The sequence below is a fragment of the Carlito syrichta genome, unplaced genomic scaffold (assembly GCF_000164805.1).
Source record: "Carlito syrichta isolate Samal-C Ts95f unplaced genomic scaffold, Tarsius_syrichta-2.0.1 Scaffold302293, whole genome shotgun sequence".
Taxonomy (NCBI): Eukaryota; Metazoa; Chordata; class Mammalia; order Primates; family Tarsiidae; genus Carlito; species Carlito syrichta.
The window spans coordinates 216,797-240,844 of NW_007246389.1; the positions used below are offsets into that span (position 1 = coordinate 216,797).

The following is a 24,048-nucleotide window of genomic DNA, read 5'->3' on the forward strand; positions in this document are numbered from 1 at the left end:
CGCCCCGCCCCGCCCCGCCCCCGCGGTGACCAGGCCGCGGAGCCCATTTCCCGGTTGCCCGGCGAAGGCGGAGCGCTAACAAAGCCCGGTCGCGCCCCGCCGGGGCTGCCCTCCCCGGCTCCTTTCCCGCCTAGATTCTGCTGCTCTCCCTCTCCAACGGTGCGAGGCACTGGATCTCTCCTCACACCTCCCTCCTGAGGCCAGGTGCCAGGTGTCGCCTGAAGCCAGACAGCGCGTTTAGGAGCGAGCCCGAGGTAGCAACCCCACAGGGGACGTAGAGGGAGGGGATCGCCCCTCCTTGTTCACAGAGCAAGAGGAAGGCATGGTGATCTTTAGGAGAATGTGACCACGGGGAACTATCGCTTTCTGGCCAAATTGTGTGTGTGTGTGTGTTTTGTACCCAGAACTAGTATTTTATGATTTGGAACAAAAGGATCCGGAACCAAATTCCCCTACTGAAGAGCCAGACCTGTGCTCTTTCGTCTTTGTATATAAGAATATGTTATCAGAACACCATTATAAGAATAAGATATAAGAATACCGTTGGGGGGATTGTCATGAGAATCAGTGGGCATGATTAGCACTTTATAAACTGCTATCATTCATTTTTTTCTAACATCTATTGAGCACTAAGTTCCAGGCACTGGAATTCTGTAGTGAGAAAAACCGACCTTCCCTTCCCTGGAGTTTACAGTCTATTGGGAGAGGCACACGTCAGAGATGGGTAAGTGGTGCTCTATAAGATAATAATGGAACTGACAGGAGATGGAGAAAGGTTGAGCAGACCTCTGGAGGAAGAATTCTCCTGTGAACAGGCTAGGAGAGGGGGAGAGTACTTTCCAAGCAAGAGTAACCACGTGTCCAAAACCCACCACCTCCAATTCCAAACCCAAGCAAGTATATATAGTTGCCTGGTGCTTAGTTCCAAGAACTGTTCATAGAAACTTCCTCTGAGATTCTGACATCTGGAGCCTTTCATTCATGTAACTGGAGCTTTTCATTCATGTAACTGAAGGCTTTCATTTATATAACTGAAGCCCTATTTAACCCATACCAATAAAACTAAATGAGAAATTCCAGAAACAAGCCTGTAGTCTATATTTGATAAAACCTGTATTCTTCAGCATTTAGCAGGTATGTGTTGGCCTGCCATTCCACATTGGGAGGCATATAAGTTTCACTTAAAAGGAAATTTATTGAATTGTAAGAGTTGAGGGTGGAGGTGGGCTCTGAAAAAGGCCTACCACACTGAGAGCTTTAAAAATAAAAAGGCACTTTATAAAACGTTAGAATTGAGGAATGTTAAGATAGAATGGTTATTTCCCTACTTCTTTTATCTGATGTGAACAAATGACCCATATTACCCGAAGGCAGAAAAGTTGGACTTTGGTGCCTCTCCAACTCAAGGAGTCTATGATTCCAAGTCTTTGTGACTTAAGAATCCATGGAACTCTGAGTAAAAGAGAACATGGGAGGAGAATTTGATCTGACCTTCCTTCAGTATTCTCTATTTCCACAATGGTACCATTTCTACAGTGGTACCACATTTACACCCAGTCATCCAAGCTTGAGAACTGATAGTCACTCTAGATTCTTCTCTCCTTTACACTCTCCCCTTCTTCCTTCTCCTCCTCCTCCTCCTCTAGTCCTGAAGAGTCTCCTACCAAGTCCTATTTCTATTGCCTAAATACCAGTCTCTCCTATCCCTCCCTATTGCAATCACTTTCCAAGGCACTGAAGCTCTTGAGAATTGTTGTCAAAGTGCTGCTATATTCTCCTAATCTGCTTTGCCCCACTCACTCACTTCAGCCTATCCACACAGCTTCCAATCTGTGCTTCAACAAAGAGAAAAGTCCAACAAAGAGAAAAAAATATCATGTAGTAGTTCTTGAGCATTTAGTAATCTTAAGAAGAAAAGTTCAATATTTTTAAAGACCAGATGTGATGACTCATTCCTGTAATCCTTTGGAGGCCAAGGCTTGGAGGATCCCTTGAGCCTGGGAGTTAGAGGCTGCAGTGAGCTATAATCATGCCACTGCAGTCCAGCCTGGGTGACAGAGTGTGACCTTATTTCTAAAAAAGAGAAAGATTGCAACAATAATGGGATTGAAGTAATGGAAGATTTGCTAGTAAGATATAAGGAAAGATCTGTAATATATGAGGGGGACCCAAAAAAACCCAGAATTTATAATAAATTGTGTTAATTCTTACATGTTTAAACTTCAGTCACTTCAAAGTACTCTCCATTTTTTGCAATATACCTATCAAGACGCTTTTTTCACTGTTCAAAACAGTTTTTGAACTTGTCAATTTTGATGCCTTTTAGTGCTTCTAACATTTTTTGTTTTCATCTCTTCCATATTGGCAAGATACTTTCCTTTGAGGACTTTTTTCATTCAAGAAACAAACAAAAAAAGTTGCTCAGAGTGAGATTGGGTGAATAGGGAGAGTGGGGCATAAGGGTCATGTTGTTTCAGGTCAAAAACTGTTGAACACTCAGTGTGGTGTGGGCAGGTGCACTCATAAATCACCTTCATGAAATGGGCAAATGTGTTGAAAGAATCTCCAAAAAAAAAAAAAAACTTACTGAAGCCAAACACAGCCTCTTACAACAATGCTAGCTGGTACACCAATGCTGATAGGTTCCTAGAATACTCACCTAGTGGGGGAAGCCTGTGCTACAAAGGGCTTGTCCTCCAAAAGATAATTATGGGGTTTTGGGGGGTCCCCCCTCGTATAAGAATCACAGATACAAGGAACAACCACTACCTTTGAGATAGATCACCTAAAGAAGAGACTTCTTCCAGAACTTGGTACAGGGGGTAAGGCCACAGCTCTCTGGAGGGTAGAGAAATTACTGAGATGCCAGGCAGCAGAATCCACTCTCTGGGATGCTAGAAAGCCATTCACAAAAAGATAACTCACTGGCAGCACTGACTGTGCTGCAAGACTTCCCAAGAGAGATGCCAGGGAAAGCTGCTAGCCACTAGACACCGATGGCTGCTGTGTACTGCAGCAGTTGGATACTCAAGAGATCACATACTGTATGAACCAGATGTGGGATAAGAAGTGCACTGTAGGATCCCAGCACAAGAGAAACTCCAAGTTCCTGGAGCCTCCCAAGAAGAGCACACCTAAATCCCAAGAGAAACCCCTTCCTCCTCCAGTGTCCCTCCCATGCCCTATACTTGTAAATTGTATCATGATAGCCAGCAAAGACCACATATTTAAAAGACTTAGGCCCTTTATGCAGGGTGTATTTTGAACTGAGTGGCAGTAATTGATAACTGGCACATCAGCTAACACTGATTGTGTGACTCTAGTGCTTAAATTCTCTGGTGGCTTCCTATTGTCCTCAAGATAAAGTTCAAAAAACCCAGTCCTTTTGTATTCTGGTCTCGGGCTATATTTCCAGCCTTAGGCCCAACCACTTCCCCTTGTCCACTCTTGCATTCTGTAATTACTCACAGTTCCCTAAACTCATGCTTCTGGCACCTCCACACCTTTGTCTAAACCCTTCTAGCCACATGGAATTCCACCTTACTCTCATCAGTAAACATATGCTTATTGAGTACCTACCCTGTACCTGGCACTATTCTGGGGCTGGGAATACAACAATGAAGAAACCAGGCTTCCCCAAGTCTCAGTTAAAATATCTTCACTCTTTGGAAAGTTTTTTCTGACCGCCTCTTATTAGTTAGTTGTCTAGTCAGATGCTTCGTCTAGGAATTTTTCTTCTGTTCTATATCTAGTGCAGACTTCTTGACACTTATCATACCCTATTTTAACCACTGATTTTCCTGTTAATCTTTTCCACTAGCTTGTGAGCTTGATAAAGGTAGGATGTGGGACTTATTTATTTCTGTATCCCATTATTCAGCACAATTCCAATACAATACGTAAGGTTTTATTGGGTTTTTGATATTCCAAGGATCCCATAATTAGTCAAAGATAGGCCTTCACTAGAGTTTCATCTGCCCTCTGGTTGTTATGCCACAGCTAACTGTGAAGGCCATCAGCCCTGTTTTGTGTTGGAAAAAAATCAGTGCAATGTCAGATATTATCATGAATGATCATGGAAACTGGAGAGAAACATAGCGGTGATCTTGTATGAAAACTATGGTGCATTTGCCCCTCAGAACGCTTGTTTGTATGTTTTGAGTCCCTGAATCATAGGAGTGCTATAATGAAATAAGAAGTAGGGAAGACAAATACAAAATGAAAATGGTGTGGGGTATTCTGACACTTCACTCTGAATAGACGACTATTTTTATACATTTATATGAGACAGGGGTAGGGTGAACCCACGTGAGTATATCAGATCCCCAAATCAGGGGACCATGTTGCAAAACTTTAGGGAACACAGCATGCCAGTGTGTAAATGAGCTGTGTGTCTCTAGTATTGTGGACTATGATGTGAACTTGGAGAAAATCTTTGAAATGTGAACATGGCTTAGTTAGGATAAATCCAGAGGTATCTATTTATTTGTTAAATAATAAACAGTGGAACTCATGACTTCCAAGAGGTGGTACTAGCATGATATATAAGCCAGTTTGGAAAATTTGCTAATAACAGAGCCAAAAGCTACTACTTAAAAAAGAACAAGGTCAAGTAGGACTGCTTTTAGCAATATTGCTGTTGGCATCCAAATGCTGGTTGGCTTGACCATGGATTTGGCTCAGGATAGAAAAAGATCCAGGCTTCTGTGAAATAAAGTTTAAGAAGCAAAGCTGATATGAGTAAGACAAACTACAGAGATCTTGAAGGTCAGACAGGGCATTATTTAGATGAGAAAAGAAATGAAGATCAATTAAATGTTTTGGGGAGTAATGTAATAACATGAGTGGATAAGAAATATTATTTGACAAAACAAACCTCAATTTCCTAGCATTGGAAAAAATGATAATAATATTAGAAACCTACCCACCCATGGGTTGTTGTAAGGATTAAATGAGATAATGAATGTACAATGACTGTTCTTAAGTCTACTTTACACAGAGCATCCTTCCATTTTTAGCAATGGTATAGGATATAGTTAAAGAGGCGGTGACCATATTTTCAGACCAAAAATATTAGGACATATTCTGACAAATAATTTTTGTTCCATTTTAAGGTGCTAAAAATGAACTTTTCTTGATACATATAGGGATATCCTGGATATTTCAATGATTTATAGGGACAGTAAGACATAATATTTGAAATTGGGGTTGTCCTAGAGAAAATCCTTGATGTGTAATGTAACTACCTTATTCAGAGAGAGGGGCAGTATTGGTCTAGTGTGGAAAGAACAATAAAATAGACCTAAGGCCGGGCTCGGTGGCTCAGCCTGTAATCCTAGCACTTTGGGAGGCCGAGGTGAGTAGATTGCTTGAGCCCACTGGTTCGAAACCCACCTGGGCAACTTGGCAAGACCTCGTCTCTACAATAAATCAAAAATTAGCCAGGCGTGGTAGTGCACCTGTAGTTCTGGCTACTTGGAAGGCTGAGGTGGAAGGATCGCTGGAGCCCAGCAGGTCGAGGCTGCTGTGGCCGGGAGCGTGACACTGCACTCCAGTCGGGGTGACAGAGTGAGACTACAACTAAAAAAAGAAAAAAGAAATAGACCTAAGTTCTTGATTCAGCTCCAACATAAATTGCTACCTTGAACCAGTTGTCTAACTTCTTTATACTTCAATTCTCTCATTTATAAATTGAAGATAAGGAACTGAATTCTGAGTCAACATAAACCCCATTTAGTTGTTTTTTAATAGAGTGTTCCTTTTTCTTTTTCTTTCTTTCTTTCTTTTTTTTTTTTTTTTTTTGAGTTGGAGTCTCACTCCATCAACTAGGCTAAAGTACAGTGGCACGCTCATGGCCACCCCAGCATCGACCTGCTGGGCTCAGGCGATCCTTCCACCTCAGCCTTCCAAGTAGCCAGAACTACAGGCATGTTCTACCACACCTGGCTAATTTTTTGATTTATTATAGAGATAAGGTCTTGCCAAGTTGCCCAGGCTGTTCTCAAACCCGCGGACTCAGGCATTCCCCTCACCTCAGCCTCCCAAAGTGCTGGGATTACAGGTTTGAGCCACTGTGCCCAGCCCCTTTTTATTCTTCTAACAGAAAGATTTGTTTTAAAAAGTCTATCTGATACTGAAGTGAGAAGTTAAAGAAAATGATAAAATAAAAATGGCCAGGATGTATCAGACAAGGCAATTGAGAGAACAAAAGATGTCTGTTTTGGATACTTTTATAGGAAAGGAGAACTCTATACTAGGTAGTTGGTGGATAGGACCATAGCATGGTGGAACGTTTACAATTAGAGATTTGAGAATCAACAGCACAGCATTCTGGCTAAAGCCACAAGAGTTAAGTATCTTACTCCCAACTCGAATATAGTAGATTGCAGTAGCTCAAGGGTCTCACTGTAACAACTAAAAAAACCTAGAAAAATTATTTTAAAAAACATTGTAGAGCCGGGCTCGATGGCTCAGCCTGTAATCCCGCGCCTTTGGGAGGCTGAGGTGAGTGGATTGCCTGAGCCCGCGGGTTCGAGACCCGCCTGGGCAGCGAGACCTCATCTCTACAATAAATCAAAAAATCAACTGGGCATGGTAGCGCATGCCTGTAATTCCGGCTACTCGGAAGGCTGAGGCGGAAGGATCGCCGGAGCCCAGCAGGTCGAGGCTGCGGTGGCCGGGAGCGGCCACTGCACTCCAGTCTGGGTGACAGTGAGACCCCAACTCAAAAAAAAATAAAAAAATAAAAAAAATAAAAATAAAAAACATTGTAAAGACATCAGAGAAGTTTAGAAGCAATAAGGACTAGATTAATTGATTCTAAGAAGGTAGGGAACACTTCCCAGTGGAGCTAATGATCATAAACCATTTTCTTCCCTGAGGACATTTGCCATCTTTGGGAAGGAACTGAGGATTGCACTTGGCCTTTGCAAAGAGTCTCTTTACAGAAACCAGCAAGACTTTTAGCACTCAAACAACACTGGCATGACAGATTGGAAATTTGTAGTGCCCCAATTACACTTTGGTTTTTGTACAGTGTTTGACCTACAATTTAAAAATTACCAGACAGGCAAATAAAATAAAGGCAGGAAAATGTATCTAGTAGTCAAAAAGAAAAGTAGATATTAGAGAGGACAGTCACAGTTAGATTCAGCTGTTGGAGTTATCAGACACTGGCTTAAAAAACAAACAAACTATACTATGTTAAAGAAAAATCAAGAGAAAAGATGCATAAATGGATGAAAAATGGAGTATTTCAACATGGAAATTATATCTATAAAAATAAGTATTCTAGAACACAAAATACAATATCTGAGATTAAGAATTCATTGAATAGGTTTAGCAGCAGCCTGGATGGCAGGAGACAAAATTGGTAAACTGAAAGACAGGTCTAGAAAATATCCAAACCTAATCACAGGTGGAAAAACCAAAATAGAGTGTAAGAACTAACATACATATAGAGTCTCAGAAGGTGAGGAGAGATAAAACGGGAGTAGAGTCAATATTTGGAGAGGTAATGCTTAAGAATTTTTGCAAAACTGATGAAAGACATCAACCTACAAATGCAAGAAACTTATTTATCCAGGCAGGATAAATAAAAGATATTACACTTGAGCACATCATAATTAATCAACCGATGAATGGCTGTAAAATCTTGTTTGTCCTAACTCTGTGCTGTTCTTTTTCAGATGAAAAGAAAAATCATTAAAACAGGCAGGTGGGAAAAGGTACATTGCCTTCAATGGAGCAAAAATAAGACAGCTGACTTATTTCTTAACAAAAATTGTAAAGACCAAAAGACCTAAAATTACTTTCTTAAAGGCTAAAATAAAAATTGCTAACCTATAAATTACATACTCAGTAAATATGTTCTTTAAATAGGAAGGCAAAATAAATACGTTTCAGACAAATGAAAAATGAGAGATTTCTTCCCCCAGCAAACCTGCACTATAGAAAACATTAAAATTTTTTAGGTCAAAGGAAAATGACCCTAGAGAGAAGCATTGACTATCAGGAAAGGAGAACACAAGGGTAAATAAGTGGATAAAATAATGTTGATTGTTTAAAAAATAATAATATGTCAACAATAAAATATATGTAGAAATAAAATAAATGATAATAGCACAATGGGTGAGAGAAATAATGCGTTAAATTGTTACAAGTTACTTTCATTATCCAAGAAGAAGTAAAAGTATTAATTTAGGGTAGGTTTAATGAACTTAGGATGCATATTGTAATCTTTGGGGTAACCTATAAATGAATAGCAAGAGAACATATAACTAAAAAACTAATAAAGGAGAAAAATCAGAATACTAAACATTTTTATTGCTTTAAAAAGAAAAGAGTAATGAGAACAGACAGCATCATTAGAAAACAAAAAGCAAGATGGTAAAAATTTTTTTATTAGTAATTATATTAAATATAAATGAACCAATTGATAGACAAAATTTTCCGAGTATATATTTTTAAAGCTGTTTACAAGAGTCATGCTTTGAATAAAAGGACACCAAAACATTGAAAGGAAAAGTTGGAAAATGTATACTTTGCCAAAAATCAAACAAAAGGAAGCTGGCAGACCAAGCTGACTTTAAGACAAGATAATACTAGACATGAAACAAGGGCATTTCATCATGATAAAAGAGTCTGTTCAATAGGAAAGTTTTTAAATCCTTAATATATATGCATGTTGTGGCAGCTTGAAAATTTAGCAGGCAAAAATTGACAACTACAAGAAGAAATATACAAAAACTACCCCAAGGATGAGATTTTAACACACTTCTCTCAGCAATGATAGACTAAGTAGACAAAAAAGTAATTAAGGATATAGAAAATTTGAACTACTTAACTTGAAACTTCTTAACATACATGGAACAGTATGTCCAAGAAATATGGACTAAACGTTCTTTTCAGGTACACATGGGACATTTACCAAAATTCATTAAAGATTACTTTTGAAAAAAAGTATGGGTTATCATTCATTGTTGGCCAGGGACTGAACCTGGAAATACTTCTGAAAAGTGATGGTAGAGACAAAAGTGAGGAACAGAAATGGAAAAGCAATAACACAGAGCTAAAGCAAACGAGACTGTATTACCACTATTCAGTGAAACAAAGTGTTTCTTGAGAGAGTGATCGATTTTTAAAATGCAGTAGAGAATCCTAGAAGAGTAGGTCCTGTGGGAAAAATCAGTAGATTTAGCAGTAAGGAGTACTTTGGTGATATTTATATTTGTGAAAGTAGTTTCAGGACAATAATCAGGATGGAAGACTTATTATAAGAGGTTAAAGGAAGCATCATGTGGAGAAAAAAGGGAGTCAGTCCTCAGGGGCCTGAGAAGTTTGACAGTAACAAAGAGAATTAGATCATTGCAAAAGTAGTAAGATCAAAAAACAATTTTTAAAAAGAAGGGCAGATTGTGCCTATTTGAGGGAAGAGAAGGTGCCAGGGAGGTGGTAAAGATGAAATTGTATGGAGAATGTAAAGGGATAACTGTCATAGGTCTTGAACAGAACAAGAACTAAGAGCTCAAGTGGTAGAGGAAAGAATACAAGATCAAAGGGACATGTTGAAGTTGGCAAAATAGCGGCAGCTCATTTATTCTGACATCCTTGATCTCACTCAGGTAGGAAGTGACTTCATCTACTGAGAGTGAGGATAATAGTTGGGTGAGAAACAGGCTGGAGAGTAAATAAGAAACGGATTAAGTGTTTTCAAGGAATGGTAAGGATCAACTGGGAAGCAGGAGTGAAGAAGCTAGATAGTAGAAGTGATGCAAAGGTGGGGAGGACCCCAAAAACCAAGAATTATCTTTTGGAGGGTAGGCCTTCAGATCAAACAGTCAATCAAAGTTTTTATCTGGAAGTTTTAAGAAGGTTGCATCACAATTTGCAGAAGAAATATCCTGAGTTGTGACAAACAGATGACTGGTTCTTCCACCATGACAATGCACCTGCCCACACAGTGTTGAGTGTTCAGCAGTTTTTAACCAAAACAGCACAACCCCCGTGCCCCACCCTCCCTAGTCACCCAATCTTGCCCCAGCAACTTTGTTTCCCTGAACGAAAAAAGTCCTCAAAGGGAAACTTTGTGCCCATGTGGAAGAGATGAAACAAAAAATAGCAGAAGCAATAATAGGCATCAAAATAGACAAATTAAAAAACTGTTTTGAACAGTAGAAAAAGTATCTCGATAGGTATATTGCATCAAATGGAGAGTACTTTGAAGGTGAGTGAAGTTTAAACATGTAGCAGTAAATACATATTTTTGGTAAATAAATTTTGGGGTTTTTGGGGGGCTCCCCCATATGAGTGTGCTGCAGTAGATGACGTAAAGATAATGATGTTGTTTGTTTTAGAAAGTAAAAATAGAGGTTTAAAGAATAACCTGGGTAAAAATGTTATTGTCAATTTTATTAAGCTTAGCTTGGTACCAGCCTACTTGTTATAATAAGTAGACTTATATCAAGTAGGCTTAGCCTGGTTCTTTCAAACTTGCTCATTTTCTTTCAGTTGTAAAATCACATGACTGTCTCAAAATCAGTTCATGTTTTAGTGTTATTATAAATTCAGTAGGGGTCAGAAACATTAACCCCTTCACCCACCAATCTCAGCAATCAACTTCAATTCTCATGAGGGAATCCCAGTTATTTATAAATGAATGCAAAAAGTTCATGCCGTACTTTTTAAAAAATTTTCTTTATTTTATTTTATTATTTTATGTTATTTTATTTTTGAGTTGGAGTCTTACTCTGTCACCCAGGCTGGAGGGCAGTGGCATGCTCATGGCACCCAAGCATCTACCTGCTGGGCTTAGGTGATCCTTCTGCCTCAGCCTTCCAAGTAGCCAGAACCAGGCACATGCTACCATGACCGGCTAATTTTTTGATTTACTGTAGAAAAATGAGGTCTCGCCAAGTTACCTAGGTAGCTGGTCTCGAACGTTTGAGCTCAGACAATCCTCTCACTTCAGCCTCCCAAAGTGCTGGGATTACAGGCCTGAGCCACCACGCCCAGTCTATTTTAAAATTTTATTTTAAAGGTGTGAGGTACAATTCAGGGTTAGGTATACAAATAGTCATTGTACTGATAAAGTTTGGGCCTCACTTTGGCCCCCCCTTCACCTGGTTTGAGATCAGGTACTCTTATTAATGAAGTGGGCCCTCTCATTCTATTTCTTATAGTATTATGATAATTGTTCAGAATCTGCTTATGAGTGAGAACATGTGGTACTCAATTCTTTGTTTCTGTGATAGATCACTGACTATTACAGGCTCTAAATCCATCCTAGTTGCTGCAAAGTCCATATAAGTTTGTCCTTCTTTATGGCTATATAACATTCCATCAAAGTTGTTGAGGGGAGTGGAGATAATAAGTACTATCAACAACAATAACTACATGCATTGAACTCTTAATGAACTGTTTCTGATCCTATTTATACATCATATTCAATCTTTACAATATTCTCATTTTACATATGAGAAAATAGAGGCTTAGAGATGTTAAATAACTAGCCTAAGGTCACATGCCTAGTAAGTGGCGTCTGACTCCAGAGCTTATGCTTCACCTACTTTACTAAACCATCTCCCAGACTATGGGAACAAAATCTGAAGAGGTAAATTGAAAGAGTAATATCAGCCAGGTGCAGTGGAGTAATCCCAGCACTTTGGGAGGCCGAGGCGAGTGGATTGCCTGAGCCCGCAGGTTCAAGACCAACCCAGGAAACTTGGCGAGACCTCGTCGCTACAATAAATAAAAAATCAGCTGGGCATGGTAGCGCGTGCCTGTAGTTCCGGCTACTTGGAAGGCTGAGGTGGAAGGATCGCCAGAGCCCAACAGGTCGACTCTGGGGAGGCCATGAGCATGCCACTGCATTCCAGCCTAGGTGACGGAGTGAGATTCCAACTCAAAAAAAAAAAAAAAAAATCTTTTCTCATTATTAATCAGAATTTGTATAATTTTATCTCTTTCATTTAATTTCTTAAGATAATGTGAATAAATTTCTAACCACTTGGTCTTTCTTATATCAAGTATTTCCAAGTAATGTGAAACTTAGATGTTTTTCTACTAGTCTTCTTTAGGACTGAGGTTAGAATACCAGTTAAACTTTCCCCACTGGACTACTTCTCATTTTTCCTTTGAATTCATGAACATTGTTAGTATACATAATTCTATTTTTATATACTCCTTGCTATTTTTAAGTTCATTCTGGTGCTCAAAAATGTCGAGTAAACCAATTTTTTTGAAGTCAAGAAATTCTTCTCAACAACTCTGCAATGTAAAGATCATGGACATTTTTTAATTCCTTTTTTTAGCTCATACACTTCAGGAAAAACAACTTTTCCTTTAGTAGGTATGTTGGTAGGAAACAGCAAGAGCCCATTTCCCCACATGCAGTTGAACACAGATGGAACCATGGCAGCCTGTATTTTATGAATAATATCCTTTCAGGTGGAATTCACATCTTCAGGCAAATGGATAACAAGAGCTTCTGTGTGAAAAGCACAATGTTTTACTTGCATGTGATCTTCAGAGCACGGAGAACAGACACGGTAGAGAGCTCACCTTCTCATCACCACAGCTTCCTGCCAGGGCAGAAACCCTTGTGCTTGCACAATATTCAGAAAGTCTATTTTGTTTTAAAGTATTTACTTACTACTCCAAATACTTAATCTTGAGAAGTTCATTTTGGTACTTTTTAGCAGAACCGTTCATTTTCTTCCAAGCATCCGTCTCCAGGGATTCTAATTAGTGCTATTAACTGAAAACTGTGACTAACATCTGTAGATTCATCACTCTGAAAAGGGAACATTGTGATTCATTTGTGTCATCGATGCATCTCCTAGTAGCAGTATTCCAGAGTAGCCTTTTTAAAAAAATGTCCTTTGCTCCATTTGCTCCGTTTGGTCACAGTATGAGGGGCCTTGGTAAAATGAGTGATTCTGCAATTGCAGGAGACATTTTGGCTTTACCTCCTAATTATGTAACCTTTCAATTAACTTCTAGAGCCCAATCTAATGTAAACAACTGTGTACAATAGTTGCACAGGCTTTTGTTGTAAACAATTTCATAAAGCAGTGTTTTTCAAAGTGTGGTTTCAAGGACTTCTGAAAGTCCCTGAGATTTTGGAGGAGGAGGGACCTGTGAGTCAGAAAAATTTTTGTAAAAATACTAAGACATTATATGCCTCTTCAGTCTCTTCACAGTAGAGTGAATACAAAGATGATATGACAATGTAACTGCCTTTTATTAAGCCAGACATTAAGGAAAATGTAAAGCAATGTCGTTTTTCTCACTAAGGGAATTGTTTTTCCTGGAAACTATAGTTATTTTTCACAAAAATGTGTTTATACTAATCTGTAAGAATGTATTATTTTAAAATATTTAAAAGTTTTCCATTTTTAATTTCTAAAATAATACATAGTGTTAGATGCAACCCATATAACGGAAGCTTTCTGAATCGTGATAATTTTTAAGAATGTAAAGTGTCCTGAGATCAAAACCTTTAAAAATCACTCTCAGAAGAGACAGTTTATCTGGATAATATTGGATATTTTCTATTAAGGCCCTGGCCAATAATACCTGGCACAATTTTTTTCATTTGATAACTTTTCCATGCAAAAAAGCTACTTAGGCAAAGAAAAAAATGATCAGGGCAAACAATTCCAAAATTGAAATAATACTTTCTATATTGCCTACTAAGTTATTTAAATTTATATTTTGGTCACTGTATGTCTTGTGAATTTCTAAAAGGTACTAAACTATAATTGGATATTAATAAAAATTAATTTTAACTTTAAATTCTTTTTTATGATGGAAAATAATATATATGAAGTACTTGAGAAGACTATAAGCCTTTTCAACGATGACAAATCAGTTTTCAAAGAAATTAAGTTTGTCTTTTTTAAAGAATATTTTTAAATCATAAAATTTTTGAAAAATTAAACATTTGATAAGTAAAGTGAGAATTTCTGAAATATTATCATTTATTTAATAATTATATTTGGATTTTCCACAAAATATAAATATTACTTATTTCAAGTTTGATTAAAGTATTTTGAAAAATGTTTTTATAAGATTTTATTAAAAGCCTACAGTCTCCTTTAATGAATCAATTATCTGTTACCATTATTAGTTTTTAGAGTAAAAAATTGTTTATTTTTATAAGCAAACAGTAATTTATTATAAAAGTCCATTAAGGATGGGCATGGTGGCTCACGTCTGTAATCCCAACACTTTGGGAGGTGAAGGCAAAAGAACTGCCTGAGCTCACGAGTTCAAGACCAGCCTGGGTAACATGGTGAGACCTCATCTCTGCCATAAATAGAAAAATTGGTCAGATGTGTTGGCACACGCCTGTAGTTCCAGCTTCTTGGAAGGCTGAGGTGGAAGGAGTGAGTGATCATGCCACTGCACTCCAGCCTGGGCAATAGAGTGAGACTCCAACTCAAAAAAAAAAAAAAAAACAATTTTAAAAATCCATTAAGTATTAGATTTTGGCTATTCATTACCCTCAAAAGCCAAGAATGAATACATACATAAATCAAGTCACAGTGGAAACAAATAAACAAACTCAATTGTTTTATTAGGGACAAATGATGATGATGATGATAAAAATCATACCTTTGTGTTGGGAGAAAATAATGTGAAAATAGTCAAATTAAAGGAAGAACTAAGTATTTGAAACACATATGCACAAAGATTATCACTGATAATAAACACATTTCAATTAAAGCAAAAATCAGACTTACGGGGATGGTTTTTTGTTTGTTGGGTTTTTTTTTTTTTTTTTTGGAAAGCAGGATTTATTAAGAGAACAGAAAAGCTTCGACAGTGGAAGGGGACACAGAGATGGTTTTAAGGAGACAATTGAAAGGGAAAGCCCTACACAAGCATCTCTGGTGACAGGTGTTGTGCATAAGACCTTCAGCAAGAAACAATAAGTACTAGAATCTGTAAGTTTACTGACTGTGCCAAACAGTATCCAAATATAATTCAACTGTTGTAAATTTGTGAATGGTTGTAAAATGGTCGTAAATTTTGTGTTGCTATAAAAAGTTTACAACCATCAATCTCTCATGGCACACCTGTATCCCATTCTGCTGCAGCCACTGGTGGGCAGCTCAGCTTTCGAGAGTGATGAAAGGCAGAATAGGATTAAATGCTAAAATGCTTGCTATAGCAATATTTGGTGATACCCAAGTTTTCTAGGAAGACCTATGGAATAGTATGATGGAACTTGGAGATGTGTAGGGTTTGAATGATGACAGGCAGAAGAGGATTAAATGCTAAAATGCTTACTACAGCAATATCTGGTGATACCCAAGTTTTCTAGGAAGGCCTATGGCACAGTATGAGGGACCTTGGAGATGTGTGTAGGGTTTGAATAGAGAAAGAAGGAGGGCACTTCAAGTAAGCCAGTTTGAATTACCAACATACTGTGGAAAAGAGAGAAAAGCAGGATGCTCTTAACAGTGAGGGAGACAGTATTAAGCTCTAAATATATAATTTCTTGGAAAGTGGCCAAAGTAGACAGTCTTGGAAATTTGTGTTGGTAAAGAGTAGCAGAAAATTTATGGTTTAAAATTCTTCAAACCTGTTTTGAGGGGTATAAATAAGTAAATAAAATAAAATTATATGTATATATCACAGAGAACCTTGAAAGTCAGGATATGATTGTCATTTTGTCCGCAGGACCCTCTGACCAATTAAAAGCAGCATGGAGAGTAGATCTGGACACACTGGATAGGATAGACTGGAGAATGACCTGGGATGGAAGCAAGTTAGGAAGCTGTAAAATGGGCAATGAGGGGCTGAACTAGAGACACAGAAGTGAAGATAGAGAAAAAGGGATGACTGGAGACACATTTCAAAGGAAATGTCAATGGGGTTTAGTGATATTCAACAGGTTGAAGAGAACGGATGATTCCGGGCTTTGAGGCCAAAGGACTGAGAGAAGATGGTGATATCATGCTCAGAAAAAATTTGAGAGAGGGACTTAGCTGGGAGATGAACTCTAGTGGAGAAGTGTCCTAGAGGCAACAGGAAGTAAGAAATGGAAGCACAGGGAGCAGTCAGGGATTGACAAACAAATCGAATCCACAACATTTTGTGTATATGAAGCCATGAGGAGGATGTGAGCTCTTCAAGAAGAGCAAAAGAAAGACTTTAGCTAAGAATGTTGGAGACTGAGTTTGGAGAAGATTGCTAACTCTTGTTTAGCAGGAGGAAGAGGAGTTATGGAAGGAGACAGAAGTGGAACATTGAGTAGAATAGGAACACATGAATGGCATACACATCTAAGGAGAAGAAACTCTCAAGAAGGAAAAGACTGTTGTGTATAGCAGGACACCTCTCCCATCAGACTGTGTGTGTTCAAATTCTGCCTCTGTCACTTAGGTATATGTCATTGCAAAAGTTTTCTTTCTTTGCTCATCATCTGTAAAATGATGCTAATAGAATCTACCTCATAGGGATATGTTGAGGTTTAAATGAAAAAAAGTATGCAGAATACTTAGCATAGTACCTGGTGCTTACAAAAAATTAATAGATGTAGTTGATGACTTTTAAAGGAATAATAAAATGATGAGGGCAGTAAAAAATGCAAAGGGTTAAAGAAATGCTGAGCATTGAGAAAAAACAGTGGTTATAGAGAAGTTACAAGAGCTTCTTTGCTAAAAAAAAAAAAAAATTAAGACAGGTTAACAGAAATGTCAATGGAGTGAAGTAAAGACTTATTGGCTGTATATTGGCTAAAGCGTATCATTGTTATTGTCATAGAGCCTCTTTAATTAAGGTTGGACCATCTTTTCATTTATATGAGGTTATCTAAGAATTCAGAATAGAAATAGAACAATTGCACAACTAAAAGATCTCACCAAAATACATGGAGACAGGCTGGGTGCAGTGGCTCACACCTGTAATCCTAGCACTTTGGGAGGCCAAGGCGAGAGGATTGCTTGAATCCAGAAGTTTAAGACCGGCCTGAGCAACACAGCGAGAACTAGTCTCTACAAAAAATGTTTAAAAAGTAGGATGTGATGGTGCATCTGCGGTCCCAGCTACTCGGGAAGCTAAGGTGGAAGGATTGCATGAGCCCAGGAGATTGAGACTGCAGTGAACCGTGAGTCACTGCATTCCATCCTAGGTGACAGAGGGAGAAAAAAAAATACACAGAGACAGTAAAATGGTACAGTCACTGTGGAAAACAGTATGGTGGTTCTTCAAAAAATTAAAAGACAATTACTGTATGATCCAGCTATTCCACTTCTGGGTATATATGCCCAACAAAATTGAAAGCAGCTGCTTGAACATCTGTGTTCACACAGTAGCATTATTCACAATAGCCAAAATATGGAAACAACCCAAATATTCTTTGACAGATAAATGTGGTACGTATAACGAAATACTATTTGGCCTTTAAAAGAAAGGAGATTCTGACACATGCTACAACATGGATGGACTTTGAGGATATATGCTAAAAAAAAGAAAGCCAGACAGCCGGGCTCGGTGGCTCAACCTGTAATCCCAGCACTTTGGGGGGCAGAGACAAGTGGATTGCCTGAGCCCATGGGTTTGAGAGCAACGTGGACAACTTGGTGACACTGCATCTCTACAATAAATCAAAACTTAACTGCATGCGGTAGCGTGCACCTGTAGTTCCGGCTACTTGGAAGGCTGAGATGGAATGATTGCCAGAGCCCAGCAGGTTGATGCTGGGGTGGCCGTGAGTATGCCATTGCACGCGAACCTGGACGAAGGAGTGAGACTCCAGCTCAAAAAATAAAATAAAATAAGCCAGACACAAAAGGACAACTGTTGTATGATTCTACTTATATGAGGTACCTAGAGTAGTCAAAGTCACAGAGACAGAAAGTAGAATGGTGGGTGCCAGGAGTTGGGGAAAAGGAAGGAACAAGAAGTTAGTATCAAATGGATACAGAGTTTCAGCAGGTGAAGATGGGAAAGCTGTAGAGATGAATGGTGGTAATGATTGTACAACAATGTGAAGGTACTTAAGGCCACTGAACTGTAATTTTTTTTTTTTTTTGGAGGCAGGATCTTACTCTGTAGCTCAGGCTGGAGTGCAGTGGCATAATCACAACTCACTGCAGCCTCGACCTGTTGGGCTCAGGTAATCCTTCTGCCTCAGCCTGCCAAGTAGTTGGGACTACAGGTGCATGCCACCACACCTGGCTATTTTTTTTTTTTAATTTTTGTGGAGGTGAGGTCTTGCTATGTTGCCCAGGCTAGTCTCGAACTCCTGGGCTCAAGCAATCCTCTCAACTTAGCCTCCCAAAGTGCTGGGATTACAGGTATGAGCCACCACACTGGGCTTGAACTTTATTCTAAAATGGTTAAAATGATAAATTTTACCACAATAAAGGAATGCATGTATATATATGTATGTGTATGTGAAGACAATATGAGAAAAATAAGGCATTGACCTTTGCTAGATAAAATGGATTGAAAAGTCAGTAGAAACAACTTGTAAGAGTAACTTTTAAAATTATAAAATATTTCATACATACAAAATACAATACACAATGTAAATATAAAAAGAATGAAACAAACATCCAGAAGGTCACCATCCTGCTTAAAAACGTAGACTATTACTAACAATGTTGAGACCCCTATTTCCTCTCTCTAACGACAAACTTCTCACTCCTCCACCGGGGTAAGTGCCATTTTGAATTTGTGTTTATCTTCCCTTACTCATTATTATAATATTATAACCTACATATGTAACCCTAAACAATATATTGCTTTTCCATGCAGCATTGTGAGAGTACTCCATAGTGATATCTGTAGCATAATCACTGACAATTGTGCTATCTTCTCAATAATTGAAACATTTGGGCAACCCTCTCTCGGGCCTCCTCCCCTGCATGGTAACTTATCTGTCTTCTTAAGAAACTCCTGCTTTCTAAAAAAATAAAAAGTAAATTGAAGCTTTTATCATTATGTAATGACCCTCTTTATTCCTAACAGTGAATTTTGCCTTAAAGTCTCTTTTGTCTGGTATTAATATGTCTACATCAACTTCTTTTGGTTATTATTTGCTTAATTATATCCTTTATTGTTCTGTCTTTGTGTCTTTATGGGTTTTTTTTTTACATGTACTACCTATACACGTATTTTGATGGGCACTTTTAAGACCGTTTCTTTTTATTGTTATTACCGATATGTATGGATTATTTTCTATTGTATTATTTGTCCACTTTTCCAGTGCTATTTTCCCCTCTCGTCTTGCCTTCTTTTGGATTGATCAAGATTTTTGTGTTTTTTAAAAATTCCCTTTCTTCTCTTTACAGGTTCGGTGGTTATGTTACTTTTATAAAATTACTTGCATAATATGTTATAATACTTCTTTTCGGAGTCTAAAATTAATCATTATTTTATCCTCCTCTTTCTCCAAATTAAAGAAAAGCATAAAGTAAAAAGGTACCACCAATCTAAGACTGCTTTCATTTCTTGTCTTGGGATTTCCAGGCTGGTGTTGGCATAAATTTAAAACTGAGACTTAGCCTGTGGCTACAAACCCTCAGGGGACTATTACTCTCCCAACTAAAAGCATCAATGGAGACAAATTTCTTTGTTGCTTTTACCCCTGCTATGGGCAGATATTTTCAGTCTCCTCTTTTTACACTGAATGTGTAGTCTCATGGAATGGCTCAAGCTTAGGGCGAAGGGGAGTCCTTTAGTCCATTCATTTGCCTTCTGTGAGCCTTGTTCTCTACCCTCCTTGCCTGGCCATTCATTGCAAAGTTTCAGGTTCCTGGCATTACAATGCCCCTGGTCAACCCTGGTTTCTTCATTTGCTCAACACTCTGGATTCTGCTTTACTCCCTTAATTTGGCACTTGAAGATTTTTCTCACTTTATTACAAGCTCAGCAAGGCAATTTGAAAGGTATGTTAATAAGATTTGGGCATTTGAAGAGAGTATTTTGAAGCTGGAGAGCTTTTAGCATATCTAGTCTGTCCCTTTCTCTACTAACAGAAGACAAAAATCTTTTCATCTGCTGTTTGTGTATTGAATTGTATACCATCTATGGATTTTTATGTTTGTTTCAATAGGTCCTGGAAGTTTTGGGGTGAAAATGTACAAGTTTTCTCTCTTACAATTAGAGCAGATAAGAACATGCACATATAAAGAGAGATGTCCATCAGATGGCTATTTAATGATTGTATTTATAGACTGGGTGCGGTGGCTCACGCATATAATCCCAGCACTTTGGGAGGCCGAGGTGAGAGGGTTGTCTGAGCCCGCAGGTTCGAGACTTGCCTGGGCAACTTGGCAAGACCTCATCTCTACAATAAATCAGAAAATAATGGTGGTGCATGCCTATAATTCCAGCTACTTGGAAAGCTGAGGCAGAAGGATCACCAGAACCCAGCAGGTCGACACTGGGGCGGCTGTGAGTGTGCCACTGCACTCCAGCCTGGGCGACGGGTGAGACTCCAACTCAAAAAATAAAAATAAAAAATATTGTATTTATTTGGAAATAACCTCATGTTAAATCGTGGTGCATTCACAGAATACATTTTGCTACAATTCTTACCCAGCTAATAAGAGTTGGGTAACATGGAAACATGTTCATAACATACTGTTGTGTAAACTAACTGTTTTGTATAACCTCATAGTTTTTTATTTTTATAAACGTATATATTTAAATTGAGAAATTCTGGAAAGAGACATCCAATATTTTGAGGTAATACATTGGGGATATTTTCGTTTATTTCATGTTGATCTCTACTTTTTAAATGAACAAGTATCGTGTGCTTTTTATGTAAAGGACACAACTAAAGGGATTAGTAAACTGCTTTCTAACCTTGGAGTTGTGTAATAGCATGCATCTGTCTTGTGCAGTAGGGACGTCCCCAAAATGGAGACTGTCAGACAGAGGCTGGATGGCCTCCTGCCCAGGATTGCTGCCATCTTATGATTCGAAGTTTTCATATTTTTTTTTTTTTTTTTTGTCCTCCTGCGAATAGGCCAACCAATCAATGCCTCAGACAGATAAGCAAATATGCATCCCGCCGGAGCTGCCAGAGTTGCTGAAGCAGTTTACCAAAGACGCCATTCGGACGCAGCCACAGGACCTCATCCAGTGGGCTTGCGAGTACGCGCTCGTTTTTCACCTTCAGCCCCCTTGGAGGTGGGGTGGGGAGAGAGGGCCCAGGAAAACTGAGGAGGTTGTCATGGCTGCAGCCAGGGAGTCGGGATGATTAGCATAATCTTTGTGATTTCCAGGTCTTGCATTGCTTTGGTGCTTTAAAATTCACACATCAATACTTCCTCAATCTTGGCGAGGATGGGATGCCCTCTCCTAAGCGAGCCAGACTAAGCAGGAGGACGCCAGGGCAATAGGCCACGTGTCCTGGGACAATTAGTAAGAGTTCGATTTCTATGTCGCATACGCACTACCTCCCAGTACCTCTTCTTTGGCCCTAGTGAAAAGGACTGGAAGTCTCCACTGGGGCTTAACCTGTCTTTCTTCGCTCTCCTTTATCACCACTAGATGGCAGTAGTGCTCCTGGGGGGGAGCGACGATATTGCCCTGGGGTGGATTGGGTGGGGTCAGTCCAGCAGGTTCACTCCTTTAATGAGACACCTTCCTCCACTACTGTTAAAACTCATTCTTACACCCAACCAAAGACATTTGTATCTTGTCCTTGGGGATATTATAGTTATTTTCTTAAGTATTTCTTTGAGTTAATTTTTCCTTCAACATAAAGATGTCCACACAGTACCCGTGACTTTCTGGAGAAAGGAGCCCAAGCAGAGTGATGAGGTCAGGCCTGGCTGACAACGGTGTGCTTCAGATACAGATGCCCTCTTTCAGGACAGACCTCCAGAGGCTGCGCAATTGACAGAGCTTACACAACAATAGCTGCTGGCTTGTTGAAGCAGCTTTGCACAGAAAGCATCTCAGCTATGAAATTGCTTCTTAGACAAACTTGCCTGCTTGAAACCAGGAAACCAGGACTGGGGCAGGAGATGGGAGTTAACTAGACCTCTCGGACCATTTTCAGCCTATTTTTACTGTTTGACGATTCCCTCGGTGTTTCAGTGGAAAAGGAGTGAGAGAGGCTGTTGAGAGGGAACCAGTGATTTGGGAAAGGGAGAATGTCCTCAGCCTGAGATGGTGAGTGGGTGTATTGAGCAGATGGTGGGGAGAAAGTGTGGACACCTTTGCGAAGGCACAAAATGTCATCTAAGAAGGGCCCTACAGGGTCTCTCAGCCAGTGTTGTCGTGCTCCTAGGCTGGGTTAGGATGAGGCTTTATAAATGAAAGGAAAATAAGCCAGCGGTGCTCATAAAAAGAGACACAAATGGGGTTGCTTTGCCTAGTAATGAGCCCTAGTTAGTTTTTCATTCTAAATTTTATATATTACCTCTAAGATTGAACTCTAGCATGAGGAGACTAATTTCTTTTGACATAGCCAGATAGACTGTGTCTTATACAATAGTTTAAAACCCCATTTTATTGTTATTGTGCTGATGTTTTATACTAAGCAAAATGACATTTCTTGGTATTGTCCCTGACATTTATGGAAGAAAACATTCCACTCTTGTAGCCTGCTTGCTCCCATATTGTATCATGTGCTATAAATTTTTTAGACATCCATGAAAAATCAGTTTGTAGTTTAACTGCAATGACAAAAGAAAGCATGACCTAGGAGCATTGTCTTCCACTCAGACACGAAAGGCACTTAGATGGTTTTGTGAGTTACAAACCTGTAGTATTTAAAAGAATAAAACTCCACAAAGTATTTTTTTTTTTTTTGAGTTGGAGTCTCACTCTTTGTCGCCCAGACTGGAGTGCAGTGGCACGCTTGTGGCCACCACAGCCTCTACCTGCCGGGCTCAGGTGATTCTTCCGCCTCAGCCTTCCAAGTAACTAGAACTAACAAAGTATTTCTAAGACAAAATAAGTCCTTAATTCATTGCAAGCAAGAATTTCCCTACATATGTGCTGTCAGCAAAGAAACTCTCTATGAGCATTAGCAGGACACATATCTATTTGTCCTTTGGTAGGCATATATGACAACACAAATTTGCAATATGTGTGAAAAACCGTGGAATTGTTCACTTGCAAATGAAGCTTAATAGCTCAGAGCACTAAATCTATGACTATAGCCTCGTTTCCATGTTTTCTAATGAATTCTGCTAAAAAGTCCAAATATGTTGCTGCTGAGTGTCACGCTTTACCTGGGTAGTCACTTTTGCAGAATGAAATGTTGTGTGTCTCTGCCCCTCCCACTTACATCACCTGAGTCAGGTTGTGAAGCCTGAGGCCACACCACCCCCTTGTCATGCTGTACCTGCACCCACCCCATCACTGGCCTATGGGCAGATTTCTCATGCATGTTGTTAGAGGGGGCCTTAAAGTTCTTCTTCTGCCCTACCTGCTGATGACCTCCTACGGTGACTGGCAGGTATTGCTTTGGTGCCTGTGGTTTCAGCTTTGCATTGCTATATGGCTTAGACACAAGTGGTGGTTAGCCCATCATTGTATGGCTTGACCCTAAAATGAGCTTTTACAAAACTCCCTCTATATTCTTTTTACACTACCTGGATCTAGAGAAAGTAATGGAGGGGAAAAGGCAGGGGAGGGACAGAAGTTTGTGGTTCAGGCACAGTCAATAACCAGTCTTTGGATGGAGAGAGGTCCTGTGTGTCAGAGGCCCATGTCCATCCCCTGCTGCAGGCACCTTCTTTCATCTTGTGCCAATCCTGAAACAGGACTCGGTGCTTTTTTCACATTGCTTCAAAACAAAGCTCACTCCATAAAGTATTGGGGAGAGGTAGACTTTACTGAAATTTTTGAGGGAAGATAGAAAACGGTTTTATTGTATAAGCTGTCTCCTGTTCTTTGGCTTGTCTCCTTTCCTGAGCCTCCCATAATAACCTGCGAACCTTCTCTTCCTTTTCTCTTGAAACCCCAAGCCTCACTACTTCCAGCCAGAAATCCTTCTTGAGTCACCCCTAAAGCACCTCCATCTCTTCCTCTCTCTCTCTTCTTCCCTCCCACCCTCCCTTCTCT

General features: G+C 39.3%; 1 protein-coding gene across 3 annotated transcripts in view; it reads left to right on the forward strand.

The window, feature by feature from the left end:
* LOC103258565 (ropporin-1) overlaps window positions 1-24,048 on the forward strand; it is a 39,478-nt gene that overhangs the window by 5,876 nt on the left and 9,554 nt on the right. The window contains exons 1-2 of one of the 3 annotated variants that reach the window (XM_008056232.2): window positions 20-254; window positions 20,993-21,120. In XM_008056232.2, the coding sequence (XP_008054423.1) occupies window positions 21,005-21,120 (116 nt within the window). In that variant the 5' untranslated portion in view covers window positions 20-254; window positions 20,993-21,004. Of the gene's footprint in view, window positions 1-19; window positions 255-20,992; window positions 21,121-24,048 lie in introns of those variants that run through there. The other 2 variants (XM_008056233.1, XM_021711435.1) reach the window with 2 other exon arrangements.